The sequence below is a fragment of the Staurois parvus genome, unplaced genomic scaffold, assembly GCF_062004578.1.
Source record: "Staurois parvus isolate SC_StPar_1 unplaced genomic scaffold, SC_StPar_1.0 ptg002751l, whole genome shotgun sequence".
Taxonomy (NCBI): Eukaryota; Metazoa; Chordata; class Amphibia; order Anura; family Ranidae; genus Staurois; species Staurois parvus.
This window is the reverse complement of record NW_028320547.1, coordinates 225,560-252,119: the sequence shown is the minus strand read 5'-3', so window position 1 is coordinate 252,119 and position 26,560 is coordinate 225,560. Positions and strand designations below refer to the sequence as shown.

The 26,560-nt window shown below is 47.7% G+C and overlaps 1 protein-coding gene across 1 annotated transcript in view; it reads right to left on the bottom strand.

The window, feature by feature from the left end:
- ADGRA2 (adhesion G protein-coupled receptor A2) overlaps positions 1-26,560 on the bottom strand; it is a 311,196-nt gene that overhangs the window by 139,427 nt on the left and 145,209 nt on the right. The window contains exon 2 of the mRNA XM_089666521.1: positions 18,866-18,937. Coding sequence (XP_089522647.1) covers positions 18,866-18,937 — 72 coding nt within the window. The remainder of the gene's footprint in view (positions 1-18,865; positions 18,938-26,560) is intronic.

The following is a 26,560-nucleotide window of genomic DNA, read 5'->3' as shown; positions in this document are numbered from 1 at the left end:
CATTGTTGGTATACTAGGTAGGAATGGTGCCCCATTGTTGGTATACTAGGTAGGAATGGTGCCCCATTGTTGGTATACTAGGTAGGAATGGTGCCCCATTGTTGGTATACTAGGTAGGAATGGTGCCCCATTGTTGGTGTCTATGAAAGGAATGGTGCCCCATCATTGATGTCGGTGGGAGGAATGGTGCCCCATCATTGATGTCGGTGGGAGGAATAGTGCCCCATCATTGATATCTGTGGGAGGAATAATATCCCATCATTCATGTCTGTGGGAGGAGTTGTGCTACATCATTCGTGTCTGTGGGAGGAATGGTGCCCCATTATTGGTGTCAGTGGGAGGAATTGTGACCCATCATTAGTGTCTGTGGGAGGAATGGTGCCCCATCATTGGAGTATGTGGGAGGAATGGTACCCCATCATTGGAGTCTGTGGGAGGAATGGTACCCCATCATTGGAGTCTGTGGGAGGAATGGTACCCCATCATTGGTGTCTGTGGGAAGAATGGTGCCCCATCATTGGAGTTTGCGGGATGAATGGTGCCCCATCATTGGCGTCAGTGGATGGCATGGTGCTCCAAGGGCTGGATAAAGGCAAGCAAAGGGCCACATCCAGCTGGCAGGCCACAGTTTGGAGACCACTACCTTAAATGGATTTTCAGATGGGGCCTATACCGGCCCTACCCTGAAGGGCATACTCTACTTGAACTATGACCTACATAGTGATGTCCTGTAGGCTATCTCTTCCCAACAACCTTTCTTCTAACTCTTCCAAGCCAGGTTTATAAAAGAATAAGCTAGCCCAACCCACATTACCAACCCAGGGATGAGGTTTCCCTAAAAGTGGTACTGACCTCTGCTTACATATGTAACTTTACCCTCATCTATTAGGATATAGCCATCTAGGATCTCTGACAAAAAAATTTGTACTGGTGAAGAAATAGTTTTAATAATGAAAGTCATTTGGGACTAATATGTTACAAAGTTATTCTAATGATGTAGAGGAATCATCATAAAAGGGTCACAAAGGCTCGCCATTATTACTGCTGTTGACCCTTTAACTCTACGTGCCCTCGACCACACAGCGAATCCCCATAAATTGTTATAAATGAGCTGGTATGGATTCTCCGTTCACAAGTGGTTTTAATGATGTCGGACTCTCTGGGACAACTTCCAGGCATTTTCCATACCGCCAGACTGACTGTATGCCGAATATTAGGGAATACGGTAGCGCGCTGGCGACAGGCCCCTGGTTGGTGTCGGCTGCGCTGGTAGCATGTTTGTCTTCTCCTCTTTATTGAGGTTTCACAGTTCTTAATTCTTCACCCTCCACTTAACCCTTCCCTGTCACAGATCTGTCACTCCCGCGGAGTCTGGGGCCAATTAGTAGAAAATAATGTCTTGGGGAGAAGGTGACGAGGAGTCTGCCTGTGACATCTGCATTGCATAATGACTTGTGCTCTGCAGTGTGCTCAACAGGCGTCAAAAAAACTCTGGAACCATCTGAAGCTGAATAATAAACAAATGTTAGTAATATCTTTTGTCATCGGCACATGTTTATTATGAATATTATTCCATAATTCCAAATATTGCTCCTGTGCCCCCCCCCCGCCGACCTTCCCATTAGGTTCAATAGCCCAGCAATCTGTCCCTCCTCTCATGCCAGGGTGGTAGGTGTAATCCTGGACTCCGACCTTCTCTTTACAACTCCACATCCATTTAATGTCCAAATCTTGCCACCATCACCTCCATATAATTTCCAAAATGTACCCCTTCCTAACCAACTACACCAAAGAGCTATTAATTCACGTCTTGATTATTGCAGCTCCCTCTTTTTTGGCCTACCTCTACACCAGCCCTTCTTCACCAGGGTTCCTCCAGAGATTGCTAGGGGTTCCTTGAGCTGTGGTGGATTCAACTTCACAGTGCCTGCATAGTTCCGGCACCAATGCCACCTGACAGAGCAAATGGCATGAGACCAGTGGAGCTTCTTCTCTCTTCTGTTAGTTGAGTAGCCACTGTCACCAATGATAATGTTGGCTACCTCTAAAGGAAGGCATTCTTCCCACTGAACCTCAATGTAAGGGACATTCTTCCCACTGACCCCCAATGTAAGGGACATTCTTCCCACTGACCCCCAATGTAAGGGACATTCTTCCCACTGACCACCAATGTAAGGGACATTCTTCCCACTGACCACAAATGTAAGGGACATTCTTCCCACTGACCACCAATGTAAGGGACATTCTTCACACTGACTCCCTATGTAAGGGACATTCTTCCCACCGACCACCAATGTAAGGGACATTCTTCCCACTGACCACCAATGTAAGGGACATTCTTCCCACTGACTCCCTATGTAAGGGACATTCTTCCCACCGACCACCAATGTAAGGGACATTCTTCCCACTGACCTCCAATGTAAGGGACATTCTTCCCACTGATCACCAATGTAAGGGACATTCTTCCCACTGACCCCCAATGTAAGGGACATGCTTCCCACTGACCCCCAATGTAAGGGACATTCTTCCCACTGACCACCAATGTAAGGGACATTCTTCCCACTGATCCCCAATGTAAGGGACATTCTTCCCACTGACCCCCAATGTAAGGGACATTCTTCCCACTGACCCCCAATGTAAGGGACATTCTTCCCACTGACCCCCAATGTAAGGGACATTCTTCCCACTGACCCCCTATGTAAGGGACATTCTTCACACTGACCCCCTATGTAAGGGACATTCTTCCCACTGATCACCAATGTAAGGGACATTCTTCCCACTGACCCCCAATGTAAGGGACATTCTTCCCACTGATCACCAATGTAAGGGACATTCTTCCCACCGATCACCAATGTAAGGGACATTCTTCCCACTGACCACCAATGTAAGGGACATTCTTCCCACTGACCACCAATGTAAGGGACATTCTTCCCACTGACCACCAATGTAAGGGACATTCTTCCCACTGACCCCCAATGTAAGGGACATTCTTCCCACTGACCACCAATGTAAGGGACATTCTTCCCACTGACCACCAATGTAAGGGACATTCTTCCCACTGATCACCAATGTAAGGGACATTCTTCCCACTGACCCCCAATGTAAGGGACATTCTTCCCACTGACCACCAATGTAAGGGACATTCTTCCCACTGACCCCCAATGTAAGGGACATTCTTCCCACTGACCCCCAATGTAAGGGACATTCTTCCCACTGACCCCCATTGTAAGGGACACTCTTCCCACTGATCACCAATATAAGGGACATTCTTCCCACTGATCACCAATGTAAGGGACATTCTTCCCACTGACCCCCAATGTAAGGGACATTCTTCCTACTGACCCCCAATGTAAGGAGCATTCTTCCCACTGTTGATTTACTAAAGGCAAATATCCTGTGCACTTTGCATGTGCAATTGCTCCAGAGCTTAGTAAATGAGGTAAAGCTCTTCTTTGCAGTGAATACCCAATCAGGTGCAAGAAAAAAAAACAAAACAGCATTTTTGCTTGCACCTGATTGGATGATGGAAGTCAGCAAAGCTTCTACTCGTTTACTAAGCTCTGGAGCAACTGCTCTTGCAGAGTGCACCATCTATTTGCCTTTAGCAATTCAACCCCATATTGCCTTTTTTTTTTCTTCTGGCATATTCCTTGTACCCTTTAGATTGTAAGCTCCATGAGCCGGGCCCTCCGATTCCTTCGGTGTGGAACTGTATTGTACTTTACTGTCCCCCTTACATTGTAAAGCGCTGCGTAAACTGTTGGCGCTATAAGTCCTGAATAATAATCATAGGATCTCATGCAAGACAGACTTTCCTTTTCTGGTGAGTTTGGTTAGGGCCGCTCAGGGGCCACTCATTCTTGGTGCAATAGTGAATTGACTGGGTTGAATATTTGCGGGTGTTCTGTAGAGATTTATGTTTGTCCATTATAGAAGTGTATACGTCACACCCTCCGGCTGGTCCTGATCCTGCACTGTTGTCCCACCAATACCCGTACCAGGGGCGGACTGACCATTTGGAAACTCGGGCACTGCCCGAGGGCCCGGGGTCAGTAGGAGGCCCCATGAGATGCCCCTGGTACCTTTTTCATAGGCTTTTTTTGAGTTTGGGCAAGGACACAGGGGCCCCATGATCCCCTATTGCCCGGGGGCCCCATGAGTTGTCAGTCCGCCCCTGACCCGTACCATTTCTTTCTTTCTTTATTTATTTCAGGTATACAGCGCCGTCAGTTTACACAGCGCTTTACATATATATTGTACATTCACATCAGTCCCCGCCCCCGAGGAGCGTACAATCTAAAGTCCCTAACTCACATTCATACATACACATACTAGGGACAATTTAGACAGGAGCTAATTCACCTCCTAGCATGTCTTTGCAGTTTGGGAGGAAACCGGAGTACCCGGAGGAAACCCACGCAGGCACAGGGAAAACATGCAAACTCCAGGCAGGAGGTGCCGTGGTTGGGATTCAAATCAACGACCCGAGTACTGCCAGATGGAAGTGCTAACCATTTAGCCGCTGTGCTAGATTGTAAGCTCTAACGAGCAGTGACCCCCCATCTCTCTTGTATTGAGATACAATGTAACTGTATTATTATTATTATTATTATACAGGATTTATGGCGCCAACAGTTTGCTCAGCGCTGTACAATATAATGTACTGTCTGCCTTTATTTTAAAAAGCACAAACTCCAGCCATCTTTGCGCATGCGCAGGGGAAATCACATGGCTTGGGAGAGCCCTTCAGGACATTGCTATAATGATGGCTCTGGGTGTATGGGGGGGGGGGGGTCAAATCCGGTACTGAGTGGGACTAAACCTCTGTTTTAATGCAAGTTTAATGTAGCAGTTGTTGAAAAAAATAATCTTCTACCCGTTCATTGCTGCAAGCTCAGCCGTCTAAACTCTCTTGGGTTCCTAGGACACAAGTGGCCGGCAGGCGGTAAAAACGCACATATCAACCCGACCCCCCCATCTACACGCGGACACGGTGCCACTATGGTGCGTACACATTGCCGCTGCAATTTAAACATTGCGTGCCGAGTATGACAGGCGGAACCGCCTGTCAAGCATTCTGAAGCATGTTAATGGGTCTGCGCTGCAACCAGGGGCGGACTGACCATGTGGAAACTCGAGCACTGCCCGAGGGCCCGGGGTTAGTAGGGGGCCCCATGAGATGCCCCTGATACCTTTTTCATAGGCTTTTTTTTGAGTGTGGCCAAGGACACAGGGGCCCCATGATCCCCTATTGCCCGGGGGCCCCATGAGTTGTCAGTCCGCCCCTGGCTGCAACTGCAAAAGCAACACTTGCAGCATCTTCCCGCTACGCAGAATTGTTTTTGTTTTTTTGGGTTTTTTTTGCACACATTAATAAATAGCACAGATATCTCTTTTATACAATGAAAACTGTACTTTAGTTTTTTTTTTTCTAAGTCCAGATTTGATTTTGTTTCCATCTTTGCGCCGTTCCTGGCTCGTGGTTGCCTATAAAGCTTGTGCAATCCAAATCCTGAACTTCTTTTCATGTGTCTCTTCCCCCAAACACGTATGATCCTTCCCGTGTAATATGATTCAGGTTTGCTGTTTTCTATTCCGCGCCTTTGGCAGCAATACACAAGCTGACTTTTTTTTTTTTCCAGTAAAAGTATATTTTTTCAACCAGGAAAGTTTGCAGCTCAATAAGTCTCTGTGTGATTACGCCAGCATAGGACTGTTGGCATGCTACCCCTTAGACACTTCACTTCATACATCAAACAAAATTACCCGGCCGCCCCCTGATCTCACAGCTGGAACCTATAACTGGGCTCCCTCTAGGTCTGAGGGACAGAATGAGCCTTCTGCTTTCCCCAATTTCTGCATACCTCCATCTAACCCGCAGCTCAGCCATAAATCTTCGGCTCATTACAAGCTGGCTGGGCTATAAAGATTCCTATTACTGGCAGATAAGAGAGCTCTGTTCTGGAGGCCCAGCATGCAGCACACTGGACTCAGTGATGATCCCAACAATTAACTCCGTGTGTGGAGAGAATGGCGCACAATATCGCACAGGTCCTCCATCAGAGCCAATGAATGGTTCAGTGTTAGGGCGTTCTTCCCCTCGGAGCAAGAGTTAAAAGAAGACTTTTGTCAGACCAATGTTCATAAAAAGTTAACAGCGTTTTTAGAACTTCCTCCGAGTCTTCTGGGAAAACGCTGGTAGAAATGAGGCCGGCCAGGATGTAGACAAACGGGTTGTAGTTTTTCACCTTGTTTGGAATTATTTCTTTGGAAAACAAAAAATGGCCCAACCCCCCAGTACTTGCACTTTCTCAAGGCCTAACATCTACCCTGATTTTTCTGTCATTTGTAATGGGTTCTGTGAGAGTCATATAGAGGTTCCCACAGGCAGAGAACTTTATAATCTGTGTGTGGAGGGAATGGCGTACAACTTCGTGAAGGTCCTTCATCAGACTCATCAATGTTTGGGAGTTCTTTCCCTCGTAGAAAGAGTTAAAAGAAGAATTTTTTCAGACCAAATGTTCATAAAAAGTAAATGGCAGATCAATGTTCATAACAAGTCTACGGCGTTTCTAAAACCTCCTCTGAGTCTTGTGGGAAAATGCTGGTAGAATTGACGCCATCCAAGATATTGATGTACAAGTTCTTGTTTTTCACTTTGTCTGGAAATATTTGTTTGGAAACATAAAATGTCCCAGCCCCATGATCGCACTTTCTCAAGGCCTAACGTCTACCCTGATCCTTCCTTCATTTGTAATGGTTTCTGTCAGAGTCATATAGAGGTTCCCACAGGCAGAGAACTTTATATTGTGTGTGTGGAGGGAATGGCATACAACTTCGTGAAGGTCCTTCATTAGACTCATCAATGTTTGGGAGTTCTCCTCGTAGCAAGAGTTATAAGAATTTTTTCAGACCAATGTTCATAAAAAGTCAACGGCGTTTCTAATACTTCCTCCGAGTCTTGTGGGAAAATGCTGGTAGAATTGACGCCATCCAAGATGTAGATGTACAAGTTCTTGTTTTTCACTTTCTCTAGAATTACTTCTTTGGAAAACATAAAATGTCCCAACCCCCCAGTACTCGCACTTTCTCAAGGCCTAACGTCTACCCTGATTTTTATGTCATTTGTAATGGGATTTGTCAGAGTCATATAGAGGTTCCCACAGGCAGAGAACTTTATATTCTGTGTGTGGAGGGAATGGCGTACAACTTCGTGAAGGTCATTCATCAGACTCATCAGTGTTTTTGAGTTCTTCCCCTCGTAGCAAGAGTTAAAAGAAGAATTTTTTCAGACCAATGTTCATAAAAAGTAAACGGCAGATAAATGTTCATAAAAAGTCAATGGCAGATCAATGTTCATAAAAAGTCAATGGTGTTTCTAAAACTTCCTCAGATTCTTGTGGGAAAATGCTGTTAGAATTGACGCCATCCAAGATATTGATGTACATGTTCTTGTTTTTCACTTTGTCTGGAAATATTTGTTTGGAAAACATGAATTGTCCTAGCCCCATAATCGCATTTTCTCAAGGCCTAACGTCTACCCTGATCCTTCCTTCATTTGTAATGGGTTCTGTCAGAGTCATATAGAGGTTCCCACAGGCAGAGAACTTTATAATCTGTGTGTGGAGGGAATGGCGTACAATTTCGTGAAGGTCCTTCATAAGAGCCATCAATGTTAGGAAGCTCTTCCCCTCGGAGCAAGAGTTAAAAGAAGACTTTTGTCAGACCAATGTTCATAAAAAGTTAACGGCGTTTTTAGAACTTCCTCCGAGTCTTCTGGGAAAATGCTGGTAGAAATGAGGCCGGCCAGGATGTAGACATACGGGTTGTAGTTTTTCACCTTGTTTGGAATTATTTCTTTGGAAAACAGAAAATGGCCCAGCCCCCCAGTACTTGCACTTTCTCAAGGCCTAACATCTACCCTGATTTTTCTGTCATTTGTAATGGGTTCTGTCAGAGTCATATAGAGGTTCCCACAGGCAGAGAACTTTATATTCTGTGTGTGGAGGGAATGGCGTACAACTTTGTGAAGGTCCTTCATCAGACTCATCAGTGTTAGGGAGTTCTTTCCCTCGTAGCTAAAAAAATAATTTTTTCAGACCAAATATTCATAAAAAGTAAACGGCAGATCAATATTCATAACAAGTCAATGGTGTTTCTAAAACTTCCTCCGATTTTTGTGGGAAAATGCTGGTAGAATTGACGCCATCCAAGATATTGATGTACAAGTTCTTGTTTTTCATTTTGTCTGGAATTATTTTTTTGGAAAACATAAATTGTCCTAACCCCATGATCGCACTTTCTCAAGGCCTAACGTCTACCCTGATCTTTTTCTTCATTTGTAATGGGTTCTGTCAGATTCATATTTAGGTTCCCACAGGCACAGAACTTTATATTCTGTGTGTGGAGAGAATGGCGTACAACTTTGTGCAGGTCCTTCATCAGACTCATCAGTGTTTTGGAATTTTTCCCCTCGTAGCAAGAGTTAAAAGAAGAATTTTTTCAGATCAATGTTCATAAAAAGTAAACAGCAGACCAATGTTCATAAAAAGTCAACGGTGTTAATAAAATTTCCTCCGATTCTTGTGGGAAAATGCTGGTAGAATTGACACCAGTCAAGATGTAGAAGTACAAGTTCTTGTTTTTCACTTTGTCTGGAATTATTTCTTTGGAAAACATAAAATGTCCCAGCCCCATGATCGCATTTTCTCAAGGCCTAATGTCTACCCTGATCCTTCCTTCATTTGTAATGGGTTCTGTCAGAGTCACATAGAGACTCCCACAGGCAGAGAACGTCATATTCTGTGTGTGGAGAGAATGGCGTACAAAATCGCACAGGTCCTCCATCAGAGCCAATGAATGGTTCAGTGTTAAGGCATTCTTCATCTCGAAGCAAGAGTTAAAAGAAGACTTTTGTCAGACCAATATTCATAAAAAGTTAACGGCATTTTTAGAACTTCCTCCGAGTCTTCTGGGAAAACGCTGGTAGAAATGAGGCCGGCCAGGATGTAGACATTCGGGTTGTAGTTTTTCACCTTGTTTGCAATTATTTCTTTCGCACTTTCTCAAAGCCTAACGTCTACCCTGATTTTTCTGTCATTTGTAATGAGTTCTGTCAGAGTCATATAGAGGTTCCCACAGGCAGAGAACTTTATATTCTGTGTTTCAGGGGAATGGTGTGCAATATCGTACAGTTCTTCCGTCAGAGTCAATGAATGGTTCAAAGTTGGGTCATTCTTCCAGTTGGAGCAAGAGTTAAAAGAAGAATTTTGTCAGACCAACGTTCATGAAAAGTCAATGGCATTTTAATAAACTTCCTCCAAATCATACAATGGAATGGCGTACAATTTTGTGCAGGTCCTCCATTAGAGCCATCAGTGTTAGGGAGCTCTTCTCCTCCTAGCAAGAGTTAAAAGAAGAATTTTTTCAGAGTAATGTTCATAAAAAGTCAACGGCGTTTCTAAAACTTCCTCCGAGTCTTGTGGGAAAATGCTGCTAGAATCGACACCATCCAAGATGTAGATGTACAAGTTCTTGTTTTTCACTTTGGAATTATTTCTTTGGAAAACATAAAATGTCCCAGTCCCATGATCGCACTTTCTCAAGGCCTAACGTCTACCCTGATCTTTCCTTTATTTGTAATGGGTTCTGTCAACGTCATAGAGAGGTTCCCACAGGCAGAGAGCTTCATATTCTGTGTGTGGAGGGAATGGCATACAACTCCGTGAAGGTCCTCCATCAGAGCCAATAAATGGTTCAGTGTTAGAGCGTTCTTCCCCTTGAAGCAAGAGTCAAAAGGAGATTTTTGCCAGACCAATATTTATGAAAAGTTAACAGCATTTTTAGAATTTCCTCCAAGTCTTGAAGGAAAATGTTGGTAGAAGTGAGGCAAGCTGGGATGTAGATGTATAAAGTTGTATTTTTATTGCGTTGTTTGGAATTATTTCTTTGGAGAACAGAAAATTATTTTCAGTTTCCAAAGGCCTAAGTGTCATTTGTAATGGATTCTGTCAGAGTCACATAAAGGTTCCCACAGGAAGAGAACTTCCAATTCCGTGTGGAGAGAATAACCTACAATATTGTGCACCTTCTACATTACACTCAATGAATGGCTCAGTGTTGGTATGTTCTTCCTCTGACTTTTGTCAGACCAATGTTCATAAAAAGTCAACAGGGTTTTTAAAACTTCCTCCAAGTCTTCTGGGAAAATGCTGGTAGAAATGAGGCCAGCCAGGATGTAGACAAACGGGTTGTAGTCCTACACTTTACTTGGAAAATAGAAAATGGCCCAGCCCTATACTCACACTTTCTGAAGGCCAAAGTTTACCCTGATCTTTCCGTCATTTGTAATGAATTCTGTCAGAGTAACAGAGAGGTTCCCACAGGCAGAAAACTTCATATTCTGTGTTTCAGGGGAATGATGTGCAATATCGTGCAGTTCCTCCATCAGAGCCAACGAATGGTTCAAAGTCGGGGCATTCTTCCAGTTGGAGCAAGAGTTAAAAGAAGAATTTTGTCAGACCAACGTTCATAAAAAGTCAACGGCATTTCCAAATCTCCAAGGAAAATGATGGTAGAAATTTGTCCGGCCGCAATATAGATGCACAGGTTCTAGTTTTACACAATATTTGGAAAACAGAGAATGGCCCAGCCCCCATACTTGCACTTTCGTAAGTCCTAATGTCTATCCTGATCTTTTCATCATTTGTAATGGATTCTGTCAGAGTCACATAAAGGTTCCCACAGGCAGAAAACCTCCAATTCCGTGTGGAGAGAATAACCTACAATATCGTGCAGTTCCTCCAGTTGGAGGCAATGAATGGTTCAAAGTTCGGACATTCTTCCAGTTGGAGCAAGAGCTAAAAGAAGAATTTTGTCGGACCAACGTTCATAAAAAGTCAACGGCATTTTAAGAAACTTCCTCCAAATCTCCAAGGACAACGCTGGTAGAAATTTGGCCGTCCGGAATATAGATGCACAGGTTCTAGTTTTACACAATATTTGGAAAACAGAGAATGGCCCAGCCCCCATACTTGCACTTTCGTAAGTCCTAATGTCTATCCTGATCTTTTCATTATTTGTAATGGATTCTGTCAGAGTCACCTAGAGGTTCCCACAGGCAGAGAACTTCCAATTCCGCGTTTAGAGAGAATTACAAACAATACTGTGCAGGTCCTCCATCACACGTAATGAATGGTTCAGTGCTGGCGTGTTCTTTGCCTCGGAGCAAGACTTAAATGAAGACGTTTGTAAGACCAATGTTCAAAAAAATTCAACAGTGTTTTTCAAACTTCCTTGAAGTCTTCTGGAAAAGTGCTGGTGGAAATGAGGCCAGCTGGGATGTAGACTTACAGGCAGTGGCGGACTGACAACTCATGGGGCCCCCGGGCAATAGGGGATCATGGGCCCCCTGTGTCCTCTCCACACTCAAAAAAGCCTATGAAAAAGGTACCAGGGGCATCTCATGGGGCCCCCTACTGACCCCAGGCCCTCGGGCAGTGCCCGAGTTTCCAAATGGTCAGCCCGCCCCTGGGCAGTGTTGTATTTAGGTCTTGTGCTGCCCTAGGCAGCCCCCCCCCCACAAAGAGAGAGCCTGACATTGACCAACAACACCTCTGCCCACCTACAACCTGAGAGAGCCTTCCACTAACACCCCCCACCCCCTTGGCTAACCTTCACAGCTCCAGACATCCCTGAGAACGAGAGTCGGGCTCTCCATACACCTTCAAGCAACCTCTCTCGGATCCCACCTAGTCCCCAAGCCGCATGTGTCCCTTCTTCCATCCCTTCTTCTGGGGGGAGGTGCTGCCCAACTGAAAAATGCCGCCCTAGGCAAGTGCCTTGTTTGCCTTGTGGTAAATACGCCCCTGGTTACTGGTTGTAGTTGTTTGTGTTGTTTGGAATTATTTCTGTGAAAACGCAGGGACTTAGTTTCTCTTATGTATTGAAAACAAAAAGTTAAGTAAAATAAAAAAAAATTTATTGCAAAAAAATAAAGTTATACCCAAGCGCATAACATTCCCCCCCCAAAAAAAAAAACATTTTTGCGGCCCCCCCCATCCCTACATATACACATGTACAAACGTAAATGCACTCATCGGGGGCGACTATGCGTGAAAACGTTGATTGTGACACAGCGATAATTCTAACACCAGACCTCACATTAAACTGATGACCTATAGGGGGCTTTTGAAGTGGCGCCTATAGAAAATATAGGGTACTGAAGTTTGAAAGGCGCACGCAAATTTATGGTTTGAAACGTTGGGTATTTATTTACTCGGCACAACCTCGTCTTATTGATTCATCCAAAAATGTGGGTAATTTATTGTGTTTGTGTGCCCTAAAATTCACTTTAGAGTTTTTTACTGAAATTTTGCCTTTCCCAGACCTTTGCGGTAATATTGCGTGACATAAAAAAATTGGAACTACCGCTAGTTTATTCTCTAGGGTGTCTGCTTTCAGAAAATATATCATGTTTATAGATTTTGTGTCATCTTCAGGCCTAAAATGATTTTTTAAACGTGTGTGCAAAAAAAAGAAATGCAGAGTTCAGGGGTGTGCTACATACAGAGTGCAGAGTTCAGGGGTGCGCTGTGTACAGAGTGCAGAGTTCAGGGGTGTGCTGTGTACAGAGTGCAGAGTTCAGGGGTGTGCTACATACAGAGTGCAGAGTTCAGGGGTGCGCTGTGTACAGAGTGCAGAGCTCAGGGGTGTGCTGTGTACAGAGTGCAGAGTTCAGGGGTGTGCTGTGTACAGAGTGCAGAGTTCAGGGGTGTGCTGTATACAGAGTGCAGAGTTCAGGGGTGTGCTGTGTACAGAGTGCAGAGTTCAGGGGTGTGCTGTGTACAGTGTGCAGAGTTCAGGGGTGTGCTGTGTACAGTGTGCAGAGTTCAGGGGTGTGCTGCATACAGAGTGCAAAGTTCAGGGGTGTGCTGTGTACAGTGTGCAGAGTTCAGGGGTGTGCTGTGTACAGTGTGCAGAGTTCAGGGGTGTGCTGCATACAGAGTGCAGAGTTCAGGGGTGTGCTACATACAGAGTGCCGAGTTCAGGGGTGTGCTACATACAGAGTGCAGAGTTCAGGGGTGTGCTGCATACAGAGTGCAGAGTTCAGGGGTGTGCTACATACAGAGTGCAGAGTTCAGGGGTGTGCTACATACAGAGTGCAGAGTTCAGGGGTGCGCTGTGTACAGTGTGCAGAGTTTAGGGGTGTGCTACATACAGTGTGCAGCGTTCAGAGGTGTGTTACATGCAGAGTGCAGAGTTCAGGGGTGTGCTGCATACAGAGTGCAGAGTTCAGGGGTGTGCTGCATACAGAGTGCAGCGTTCAGGGGTACACTGCATACAAATATCAGGGGTGTTCTGCGTACAGAGTGCAGAGTTCAGGGGTGCGCTGCGTACAGAGTGCAGAGTTTGGGGGTGTACTGCATACAGAGTGCAGAGTTCAGGGGTGTGCTGTGTACAGAGTGCAGAGTTCAGGGGTGCGCTGCATACAGAGTGCAGAGTTCAGGGGTGTACTGCATACAGATTGCAGAGTTCAGGGGTACACTGCATACAAAGATCAGGGGTGTTCTGTGTACAGAGTGCAGAGTTCAGGGGTGCGCTGCGTACAGAGTGCAGAGTTCAGGGGTGTGCTGCATACAGAGTGCAGAGTTCAGGGGTGCGCTGCGTACAGAGTGCAGAGTTCAGGGGTGCGCTGCGTACAGAGTGCAGAGTTCGGGGGTGTGCTTCGTACAGAGTGCAGAGTTCAGGGGTGTGCTGCGTACAGAGTGCCGAGTTCAGGGGTGCGCTGCGTACAGAGTGCAGAGTTCAGGGGTGCGCTGCGTACAGAGTGCAGAGTTCAGGGGTGTGCTGCATACAGTGTGCAGAGTTTGGGGGTGTACGGCATACAGAGTGCAGAGTTCAGGGGTGTGCTGCGTACAGAGTGCAGAGTTCAGGGGTGTGCTGCGTACAGAGTGCAGAGTTCGGGGGTGTGCTGCATACAGTGTGCAGAGTTTGGGGGTGTACGGCATACAGAGTGCAGAGTTCAGGGGTGCGCTGTATACAGAGTGCAGAGTTCAGGGGTGCGCTGCGTACAGAGTGCAGAGTTCAGGGGTGCGCTGCGTACAGAGTGCAGAGTTCAGGGGTGTGCTGTATACAGAGTGCAGAGTTCAGGGGTGCGCTGTATACAGAGTGCAGAGTTCAGGGGTGTGCTGTATACAGAGTGCAGAGTTCAGGGGTGTGCTGTATACAGAGTGCAGAGTTCAGGGGTGTGCTGTATACAGAGTGCAGAGTTCAGGGGTGCGCTGCGTACAGAGTGCAGAGTTCAGGGGTGCGCTGTATACAGAGTGCAGAGTTCAGGGGTGCGCTGTATACAGAGTGCAGAGTTCAGGGGTGTGCTGTATACAGAGTGCAGAGTTCAGGGGTGCGCTGTATACAGAGTGCAGAGTTCAGGGGTGTGCTGTATACAGAGTGCAGAGTTCAGGGGTGTGCTGTATACAGAGTGCAGAGTTCAGGGGTGTGCTGTATACAGAGTGCAGGGTTCAGGGGTGTGCTGTATACAGAGTGCAGGGTTCAGGGGTGTGCTGTATACAGAGTGCAGAGTTCAGGGGTGTGCTGTATACAGAGTGCAGAGTTCAGGGGTGCGCTGTGTACAGTGTGCAGAGTTCAGGGGTGCGCTGTATACAGAGTGCAGAGTTCAGGGGTGCGCTGTATACAGAGTGCAGAGTTCAGGGGTGCGCTGTATACAGAGTGCAGGGTTCAGGGGTGTGCTGTATACAGAGTGCAGAGTTCAGGGGTGCGCTGCGTACAGAGTGCAGAGTTCAGGGGTGCGCTGTATACAGAGTGCAGAGTTCAGGGGTGCGCTGTATACAGAGTGCAGAGTTCAGGGGTGTGCTGTATACAGAGTGCAGAGTTCAGGGGTGTGCTGTATACAGAGTGCAGAGTTCAGGGGTGTGCTGTATACAGAGTGCAGAGTTCAGGGGTGCGCTGCGTACAGAGTGCAGAGTTCAGGGGTGCGCTGTATACAGAGTGCAGAGTTCAGGGGTGCGCTGTATACAGAGTGCAGAGTTCAGGGGTGCGCTGTATACAGAGTGCAGAGTTCAGGGGTGCGCTGTATACAGAGTGCAGAGTTCAGGGGTGCGCTGTATACAAAGTGCAGAGTTCAGGGGTGCGCTGTATACAGAGTGCAGAGTTCAGGGGTGTGCTGTATACAGAGTGCAGAGTTCAGGGGTGTGCTGTATACAGAGTGCAGGGTTCAGGGGTGTGCTGTATACAGAGTGCAGAGTTCAGGGGTGTGCTGCGTACAGAGTGCAGAGTTTGGGGGTACACTGCATACAAAGATCAGGGGTGTTCTGTGTACAGAGTGCAGAGTTTGGGGGTGTACTGCATACAGAGTGCAGAGTTCAGGGGTGTGCTGCATACAGAGTGCAGAGTTCAGGGGTGTGCCACATACAGATTTCAGGGTGCAGGGGTGTACTACATACAGAGTGCAGAGTTCGGGGGTGTGCTTCGTACAGAGTGCAGAGTTCAGGGGTGTGCTGCGTACAGAGTGCCGAGTTCAGGGGTGCGCTGCGTACAGAGTGCAGAGTTCAGGGGTGCGCTGCGTACAGAGTGCAGAGTTCGGGGGTGTGCTTCATACAGAGTGCAGAGTTCAGGGGTGCGCTGCGTACAGAGTGCAGAGTTCAGGGGTGTGCTGCGTACAGTGTGCAGAGTTTGGGGGTGTACTGCATACAGAGTGCAGAGTTCAGGGGTGCGCTGCGTACAGAGTGCAGAGTTCGGGGGTGTGCTTCATACAGAGTGCAGAGTTCAGGGGTGCGCTGCGTACAGAGTGCAGAGTTCAGGGGTGTGCTGCGTACAGTGTGCAGAGTTTGGGGGTGTACTGCATACAGAGTGCAGAGTTCAGGGGTGCACTGCGTACAGAGTGCAGAGTTTGGGGGTACACTGCATACAAAGATCAGGGGTGTTCTGCGTACAGAGTGCAGAGTTCAGGGGTACAGTGCATACAAAGATCAGGGGTGTTCTGCGTACAGAGTGCAGAGTTCAGGGGTGCGCTGCGTACAGAGTGCAGAGTTCAGGGGTGTGCTGCGTACAGAGTGCAGAGTTCAGGGGTGTGCTGTATACAGAGTGCAGGGTTCAGGGGTGCGCTGTATACAGAGTGCAGAGTTCAGGGGTGCGCTGCATACAGAGTGCAGAGTTCAGGGGTGTGCTGCATACAGAGTGCAGAGTTCAGGGGTATGCTGTATACAGAGTGCAGAGTTCAGGGGTGTGCTGTATACAGAGTGCAGGGTTCAGGGGTGTGCTGTATACAGAGTGCAGAGTTCAGGGGTGTGCTGTATACAGAGTGCAGAGTTCAGGGGTGTGCTGTGTACAGAGTGCAGAGTTCAGGGGTGCGCTGTGTACAGAGTGCAGGGTTCAGGGGTGTGCTGTATACAGAGTGCAGAGTTCAGGGGTGTGCTGTGTACAGAGTGCAGAGTTCAGGGGTGTGCTGTATACAGAGTGCAGAGTTCAGGGGTGTGCTGTATACAGAGTGCAGAGTTCAGGGGTGTGCTGTATACAGAGTGCAGGGTTCAGGGGTGCGCTGTATACAGAGTGCAGGGTTCAGGGGTGCGCTGTATACAGAGTGCAGGGTTCAGGGGTGCGCTGTATACAGAGTGCAGAGTTCAGGGGTGCGCTGTATACAGAGTGCAGGGTTCAGGGGTGTGCTGTATACAGAGTGCAGGGTTCAGGGGTGTGCTGTATACAGAGTGCAGAGTTCAGGGGTGCGCTGTATACAGAGTGCAGAGTTCAGGGGTGTGCTGTATACAGAGTGCAGGGTTCAGGGGTGCGCTGTATACAGAGTGCAGGGTTCAGGGGTGCGCTGTATACAGAGTGCAGAGTTCAGGGGTGCGCTGTATACAGAGAACAGGGTTCAGGGGTGTGCTGTATACAGAGTGCAGGGTTCAGGGGTGTGCTGTATACAGAGTGCAGGGTTCAGGGGTGCGCTGTGTTTGGGGTGTCATTAACTCAATATTGACACCCGCTGCAGACTCCAGCAGAGCGCCGGTTTCCCGCACCTCGTTCTGGTGTGAATGGGCACTTAGGATCAGAAACAACAAAGCACCATTGTCTCTTGGCCCTACTACAGGTACAAACAACACATATTACACGCATAATACACGCATGTTGTATCACAACAAATGTCACATGTAACAGAATTTCCTATTTTGTTTATTTTGATGGTGGGTCTGGGGCTGTCATACATGTGCGTACAGAATGTACATCCCCCACCACTGCCAGCGGCGGTCTGCACATGAGCGGGGGGGAGCTCACACACGTTATGGGTCTCTCCATCAAGTCCCGTAGACTGGGCAGAGACCTGCGGCACGTCTGCACATACGTGAGGCTCACGATCCAAGATGGCGGCATGGGAGCAACAAGGAAGAACTTGGGCTGGAAGGAAGACAACGGTGGACTCCATATACTAGGAAGTCTGTGTTTTTTATGTACACAGAGACTGTATTGGGGATTGGAAATAACATGTTAGCTAGGCAGGGATATACAGTATACAGGTTTCACCATCCCTTGATTTCACCCACCTCCCAGTACCACCCCTTTCAGAGCCCCCCGCAATAATGAACCCCCGCAACAAAATACCACCCCAGCAGCAATAGACCCCCTGAAGCAACAACAAATCTCCCAGCAGCCAGTATTAATATTCACAGACCCTTCGGCAGCCAGCAACAGAAGACCACTCCCTCAACAGTAGATCCCTCTCAGCAACAATTGACCCCCAGCAACAGAGGACCTCTCCCTCAACAGTAGATCCCTCTTAGCAACAATTGACCCCCAGCAACAGAGGATCTCTCCCTCAACAGTAGATCCCTCTCAGCAACAATTGACCCCCAGCAACAGAGGATCCCTCCCTCAACAGTAGATCCCTCTCAGCAACAATTGACCCCCATCAACAGAAGACTTCTCCCTCAACAGTAGATCCCCCTCAGCAACAATTGAACCCCAAGCAACAGAAGACCTCTCCCTCATCAGTAGATCCCTCTCAGCAACAATTGACCCCCAGCAACAGAAGACCTCTCCCTCACCAGTAGATCCCTCTCAGCAACTATTGACCCCCAGCAACAGAAGACCTCTCCCTCATCAGTAGATCCCTCTCAACAACAATACACCCCCAGCAACAGAAGACCTCTCCCTCATCAGTAGATCCCTCTCAGCAACAATACACCCCCAGCAACAGAAGACTTCTCCCTCATCAGTAGATCCCTCTCAGCAACAATACACCCCCAGCAACAGAAGACCTCTCCCTCATCAGTAGATCCCTCTCAGCAACAATACACCCCCAGCAACAGAAGACTTCTCCATCAACAGTAGATCCCTCTCAGCAACAACTGACCACCAGCAACAGAGGACCTCTTCCTCAACAGTAGATCCTTCTCAGCAACAATTGACCCTCAACAACAGAAGACCTCTCCATCAACAGTAGATCCCTCTCAGCAACAACTGACCCCCCGCAACAGAAGACCTCTCCCTCAACAGTAGATCCCTCACAGCAACAATTGACCCCCAGCAACATAACCCCCCCCCAGCAACAATATACCCCCATGCATAAATAAGATCCCCTCCAGTGACAATAGATCCTCCAGCATCCTGCGTTCCCCCGTGTTCCCGCTAAAATAGAGCCCTGTATATATACGAATGGCTCATTCTCCCTGCTGATTGGAGAGCTCTGATCCAGAGTATGTCTGGCCTCTGCAGAGAGACCGCTGCTTCCACACCAAACGCATGGCTCCTCCCCTACAGCATGCTGGCAGGGGACAGGCTTCTCTACTCTCCCAAAGACAAGGAAGGGCCCGGCTTTGCTGCCCCCGACATGCATGCAGCTGATCTATGTACTTACAGCTTCTCCAGCTCCTGCAGTCCATAGAAGGATCCGTTCCTCAGGGCGCTGATCTTGTTGTTGCTGAGGATCCTGCGAAAAGAAACAGAGCGGATTAATAAATCCGAAGAGGAAATGAACCCGGATTCAGACGATCGATGTGACCCGTTCTAAGAGTCGCCAACACCCCCATCGCAGTGCCTGTCCTTCCAGGATCTCCACCATTAAAGGAGAACTCTAGAGAGTATAACAGAAAGTAAGATCTACTAGATTACAATCCAACCGTACAGAATGAAATCTCATCACCAGCACAAGAAAAAGTCATGACGGCCTCATCTGAGCCATTGAGATCGGGCATGTGCACCAGGGATCTGCCGGGATCAGACATGTGCACCAGGGATCTGCCGGGATCAGACATGTGCACCAGGGATCTGCCGGGATCAGACATGTGCACCAGGGATCTGCCGGGATCAGACATGTGCACCAGGGATCTGCCGGGATCGGGCGTGTGCACCAGGGATCTGCTGTGATCAGCTATGTGCAACAGGGATCTGCTGGGATCAGATGTGTGCACCTGGGATCTGCAGGGATCAACCTGTGCACCAGGGATCTGCTGTGATCAGCTATGTGCAACAGGGATCTGCTGGGATCAGATGTGTGCACCTGGGATCTGCAGGGATCAACCTGTGCACCAGGGATCTGCTGGGATCAGTCAAGTGCACCAAGGATCTGGCAGGATCAGCCGTGTGCGCCATGGATCTGCTGGGATCGGCCATGTGCACCAGGGATCTGCCGAGATCGGCCATTTGCACCAGGGATCTGCCGGGATCAGACATGTGCACCAGGGATCTGCCAGGATCAGACATGTGCACCAGGGATCTGCCGGGATCAGACATGTGCACCAGGGATCTGCCGGGATCAGACATGTGCACCAGGGATCTGCCGGGATCGGGCGTGTGCACCAGGGATCTGCTGTGATCAGCTATGTGCAACAGGGATCTGCTGGGATCAGATGTGTGCACCTGGGATCTGCAGGGATCAACCTGTGCACCAGGGATCTGCTGTGATCAGCTATGTGCAACAGGGATCTGCTGGGATCAGATGTGTGCACCTGGGATCTGCAGGGATCAACCTGTGCACCAGGGATCTGCTGGGATCAGTCAAGTGCACCAAGGATCTGGCAGGATCAGCCGTGTGCGCCATGGATCTGCTGGGATCGGCCATGTGCACCAGGGATCTGCCGAGATCGGCCATTTGCACCAGGGATCTGCCAGGACCGGCCATGTGCACCAGGAATCTGCCAGGACAGGCCATGTGCACCAGGAATCTGCCAGGATCAGCCATGTGAACCAGGGATCTGCTGGGATCAGCAGTGTGAACCAGGGATCTGCCGGGATTAGTCATGTGAACCAGGGATCTGTCGGGATTAGTCATGTACACCAGGGATCTGCCGGGATCAGCAGTGTGAACCAGGGATCTGCCGGGATTAGTCATGTGAACCAGGGATCTGCCTGGATTAGTCATGTGCATCAGGGATCTGCCTGGATTAGTCATGTGCATCAGGGATCTGCCAGGATCAGCAGTGTGAACCAGGGATCTGCCGGGATTAGTCATGTGAACCAGGGATCTGCCGGGATTAGTCATGTGAACCAGGGATCTGCCGGGATTAGTCATGTGCACCAGGAATCTGCCGGGATTAGTCATGTGAACCAGGGATCTGCCATGTGCATCAGGGATCTGCCATGTGCTTCAGGGATCTGGTGGGATCATCCATGTGCACCAGGGATCTGGTGGGATCATCCATGTGCACCAGGGATCTGGTGGGATTGGCCATGTGCACCAGGGATATGGCAGGAGTAGCTGTGTGCACCGGCGATCTGCTGGGATTGGCCGGGTGCACCAGGGATCTGTTGGGATCAGCCATGTGCATCAGGGATCAGTTTTTTGGGGTTTCTTTTTCCATTAGATATAATAGGGACATTTTGGGATTTTTTTTAAATACAGGACTTGTCAAATGTTTGAGAGTATTTATTCCTCGGTTCTATCTTTCTTTATGTGTGAGTGATTACGGTTTCAGACTACTCACACTATTGTGGTCCCTGCGTGGTTTGCTTGGACACGGCCACCCATCTATTTAAATTGGCTGCTGTGCCTGCGTCTCCCGCACATTTCCCTCACGTTTCCCGCACAAAAATAGGTGCATGCACCTTCTTAAAAAACGCAGCTGCAGGGAAACCATATGTTTTTTTTTTATCCTGCAATTCCTCTGCAGATGCGCTGTGGGCTGAGATGTGTAGGGGCGCCATTTAAAATGATTGGTCTCATAAGAGCAGCGCAATTCGGCTAATAATAATCAAAAACAATTTGTATCATGTTCAGTGACAGTAGATCCCCAAGCAGCCAGCAACAATAGATCCTCCAGAACACCCCAGCACCCCTTGCCATTATATACATTCGGTGCTGGAGGTGCCGGAATTGTATTCCCACTGAAAAAAAGCCCTGAATGTATTTATAGGGTGTATATATAGGGTGTATGTATAGGGTGTATGTATAGGGTGTATGTATAGGGTGTATATGTATAGGGTGTATGTATAGAGTGTATATAGGGTGTATGTATAGAGTGTATGTATAGGGTGTATATATATAGGGTGTATGTATAGGGTGTATGTATAGAGTGTATGTATAGGGTGTATATATAGGGTGTGTGTATAGAGTGTGTGTATAAAGGGTATATATATAGGGTGTGTGTATAGGGTATATGTATAGAGTGTGTATGTATAGGGTGTATATATAGGGTGTATATAGAGTGTATGTATAGAGTGTATGTATAGGGTGTATATATAGAGTGTATGTATAGAGTGTATATATAGGGTGTATGTATAGAGTGTATGTATAGGGTGTATGTATAGAGTGTATATATAGGGTGTATGTATAGAGTGTATGTATAGGGTGTATATATAGAGTGTATGTATAGAGTGTATATATAGGGTGTATGTATAGAGTGTATGTATAGGGTGTATGTATAGGGTGTATGTATAGAGTGTGTATGTATAGGGGGTGTATGTATAGGGTGTATATGTACAGGGTGTATGTATAGGGTGTATATATATAGGGGGTGTATATATAGGGTGTATGTATAGGGTGTATGTATAGGGTGTATATAGAGTGTATGTATAGAGTGTATGTATAGGGTGTATATATAGAGTGTATGTATAGAGTGTATATATAGGGTGTATGTATAGAGTGTATGTATAGGGTGTGTGTATAGAGTGTATATATAGGGTGTATGTATAGAGTGTATGTATAGGGTGTATATATAGGGTGTATGTATAGAGTGTATATATAGGGTGTATGTATAGAGTGTATGTATAGGGTGTATGTATAGGGTGTATGTATAGAGTGTGTATGTATAGGGGGTGTATGTATAGGGTGTATATGTACAGGGTGTATGTATAGGGTGTATATATATAGGGGGTGTATATATAGGGTGTATATATAGAGTGTATGTATAGGGTGTATGTATAGGGTGTATGTATAGAGTGTGTATGTATAGAGTGTGTATGTATAGAGTGTGTATGTATAGGGTGTATGTATAGGGTGTATGTATAGGGTGTATGTATAGGGGGTGTATGTATAGGGTGTATGTATAGGGTGTATGTATAGGGTGTATATATAGGGTGTATGTATATCATCTTTGCTATATATACACATTTCTTCAGGTTTTAGCCCATTTCTTATCTCCTTAAAGGAGAATTCCCCCTTTTGCAGAACAGTATCAGGATAACCGGTTGTACCGTTGTGGTCACTTAGGAAGGATAATGTAACATAATAGCGATTCCAGGGCTTTACGTCAGCGTGGATCGGGTTTATCCTAATTGGGGTTAGTATCACTGTCTGACCACAAAAATGTCCATCCTTGTCATGGCTTCCTGCTTCAGGCTATGACCGAGGGAGCGTTCCTGGCACAACGCCCCCCCCCCCCCCCCATTACATTCTAGTGAACACAATGAATACCAACCCCCCCATGAGTATCTGTGACCATCATGTCACTCAGCTGTTCTCAGACTTCGCACTCAGCAGTCGTTGGTGGAAGGGATGAGTTGGTTGAGGTTCCAGATGGACAACCAATGAGAGTCTATTACAGGAAGTAGCACTCAAGGTGGGTGGAGTTATACAAGTGCCGCCACTTATCCGACTTCCTGTCATTACGGAGAATCACAATGCTGGGTCAGGGGTCCCGGAACATTCAGCTGGAGCTGAAGGATGGAATTCGGGGGGGCGACAGCCTTTTAAAATAACAGTGGAAAGAAAAAAAACAACAAAAAAAACAATGGACGCCACCAAAGCCGAGAGAGCCAACTCATGTGATCCGGCTTCCCTTATAAACAGAACACTCAGAATTCACACAACGGGTCAAAAATCTACAAACGGGCGTGGAAGTGGAATTAAACCGTAAGAAACAAATTGCAAACAAACTGCAAGTCAGCAAGCTCCTGACTAGGGTGTTAAAGGTGATTTGTCTCCAATACTGCTTGGCCACCAATCCACCACTCATCAATACCTACAAAAAATCCACAAAAGACTCAAATTGGAGTTTATTGGCCAAAGCGGCCCTACAAGCAAAGATGTATAAATTACATATCAACATTCAATACAATTTGAATGGAGCCCCAAGGTCCTTGTAGGCATCTCTGCTTAACAAAGTACCTGCGTAAACCCATGTGGCACCCCCCTAGTTTGCGAAGGGGAGCTAGACTCCAATTGTTAGTGAGGAGGACTGAGTAGCAGCCTGGGTGTGATAGCTAGCAAGGGTCAAACTTTGGTCAGAGCTGAGAGGTTCTGCAGACCAGCCCTATGGAACTTATCCCTGCTCTAGAACTTTGGAGAAAGGTCTAGAAGCAGCGGGTGGATCTGAGGAGTGGCTGATTTGCACTTTTGAGGGATTCTGGCCAATCCACAACAGGAGGCTTGGCAAGGGGCCAGGACAACCCTTTAAAGTGTAAGAGCCTGCTCAGCAGCAGGAGCGTTCGGGTGGAAGACGGAGGATGCGAGGATGAACACAGGAGCCTGGACAGAAGTTCACCTACTCGCAGTGGAGCTTGGAAGGAAGAAAACTTAGACCCTCACCGGCTCCTAGAGCAAGGACCACCTGTGCAGCAGGGCACAGCTAGAAGGCCTGGTAACAGCCACCAACCAACCAGTGAGTAAACCTGCACCCGCCTGGGCCAGATAGGGGAAGGAGCACTCTGGATGGAAACCAGATTAGCCACCTCCTGGGACTGTCTTATTTCTGAAAGTGGCAGACACCGGATCCCCTCCTCAGGTATTCCTCCAGACACCTGGGTAAAGAGGAGGATTTATCTGGGGTTGTACTACAGGAGATGCTGGCTAGCTCCCCAAAAGAGACTGTTCAGGACGTTGTCCTTGGTTTCTCGGTTCCATTGGGCATCCCATACACCCCTTACCCCATCCAAGCTGAAATTACCCTAATAAAATATAAAGAAAACAAGCTCAAGGACTAATTTTCTGGATGAAAGTCTGTGGGAAATGTGTGTTGCCTGGCTGTACAGGACTATAGGGAGGACCCAAACCGTCTGCAACTCCTAAGTGGGTTGTGCTACACCCATAAGGTAGGCCTTCAGCTGCAAAACACCGACCCGGAGACAAAAACACCAATAACCTCAGATACAACCATGAACGACCCCCCAGTTCACTGTCACTGAGCCGTACAACATAAGGGGAGCTGTACCTAAGATGGGTCCCGGAGCTGTACCTAAGACCACTACCAATGTACATTTCACCCATTAGGACCACCTTCAGAACTTGTACTCCGCCAGCTGCTATGAGTTATTCGTACCAAACTTGTAACTGTCTGCAACAGAATGCAACAACAGTCCACCAAAACTTAAAAAAGAGGCGGGATGGTGGGAGGTTTTCTCAACGTCAACTCTCTTCCAACTGAAGACTTCTTAGGTTCCTCCTACCCGGAGCCGGGAAAAGGGGAGAGCCGGGATGAGGGGAGAGCCGGGATGAGGGGAGAGCCGGGAGCCGGGATGAGGGCTCGAGCGCTATGCCGAGCTGGCTGCTAGTCCCACTCCTCACTAACAGGAGTGACTGCACTGTCATTCCTGTCAAATCGGAGCAGTGGCCCATAGCTGCTGCTGGAGGGAGGATCCGACTTTCTGCTCCCTCCAGCCTGCATGGGGCAGAAATGAGCCGGTCCTGAGACAGAGAGCTGTCCTCCGTTTCAGTGTCACTCTGCAGACTGTGTTCCTTTTCCTCTGTCCCCAGATATGTGACGTCTCACACGACTGGAGAGAGGAAGGAGACGCTGCCTTCATTTCAGTGAGTACTGATCTGCCAGTACAAGGGGAAAAGGGGGAGGAAACAACTCAGAAGGATGGGGACACCTGATGTAAAGGGGGACTCTAATGGGGACACCTGATGTAAAGGAGGATTCTACTGTGGACACCTGATGTAAAGGGAGACTCTCCTGGTGACATCTGATGTAAAAGGGATTTCTATTGGGGACACCTGATGTAAAGGGGGACTCTATTGGGGACACCTGATGAAAAGGGGGACTCTCCTGGTGACATCTGATGTAAAAGGGATTTCTATTGGGGACACCTGATGTAAAGGGGGACTCTATTGGGGACACCTGATGAAAAGGGGGACTCTCCTGGTGACATCTGATGTAAAAGGGATTTCTATTGGGGACACCTGATGTAAAGGGGGACTCTATTGGGGACACCTGATGAAAAGGGGGACTCTCCTGGTGACATCTGATGTAAAAGGGATTTCTATTGGGGACACCTGATGTAAAGGGGGACTCTATTGGGGACACCTGATGAAAAGGGGGACTCTCCTGGTGACATCTGATGTAAAAGGGATTTCTATTGGGGACACCTGATGTAAAGGGGGACTCTATTGGGGACACCTGATGAAAAGGGGGACTCTCCTGGTGACATCTGATGTAAAAGGGATTTCTATTGGGGACACCTGATGTAAAGGGGGACTCTATTGGGGACACCTGATGTAAAGGGGGCTCTCTATTGAGGACACCTGATGTAAAGGGGGTCTCTATTGGGGACACCTGATGTAAAGGGGGTCACTATTGGGGACACTTGATGTAAAGGGGGACTCTATTGGAGACATCTAATGTAAAGGGACTCTACTGGGGACACCTGATGTAAAGGGACTCCATGGGGGACACCTGATGTAAAGGGTGACTCTAATGGGGACACCTGATGTAAAGGAGGATTCTACTGCGGACACCTGATGTAAAGGGAGACTCTCCTGGTGACATCTGATGTAAAAGGGATTTCTATTGGGGACACCTGATGTAAAGGGGGACTCTATTGGGGACACCTGATGTAAAGGGGGGTCTCTATTGAGGACACCTGATGTAAAGGGGGTCTCTATTGGGGACACCTGATGTAAAGGGGGACTCTATTGGGGACATCTAATGTAAAGGGACTCTACTGGGGACACCTGATGTAAAGGGACTCCATGGGGGACACCTAATATAAAGGGTGACTCTATCTGTGACACCTGGTGTAAAGGGACTCTATTGGGGACACCTGATATAAAGGGGGACTCTATTGGGGCAGCCCTCCAGCTGTTGCCAAACTACAAGTCCCATGAGGCATTGCAAGATTGACAGTTACAAGCATGACTCCTAAACGCAGAGGCATGATGGGACTTGTAGTTTCACAA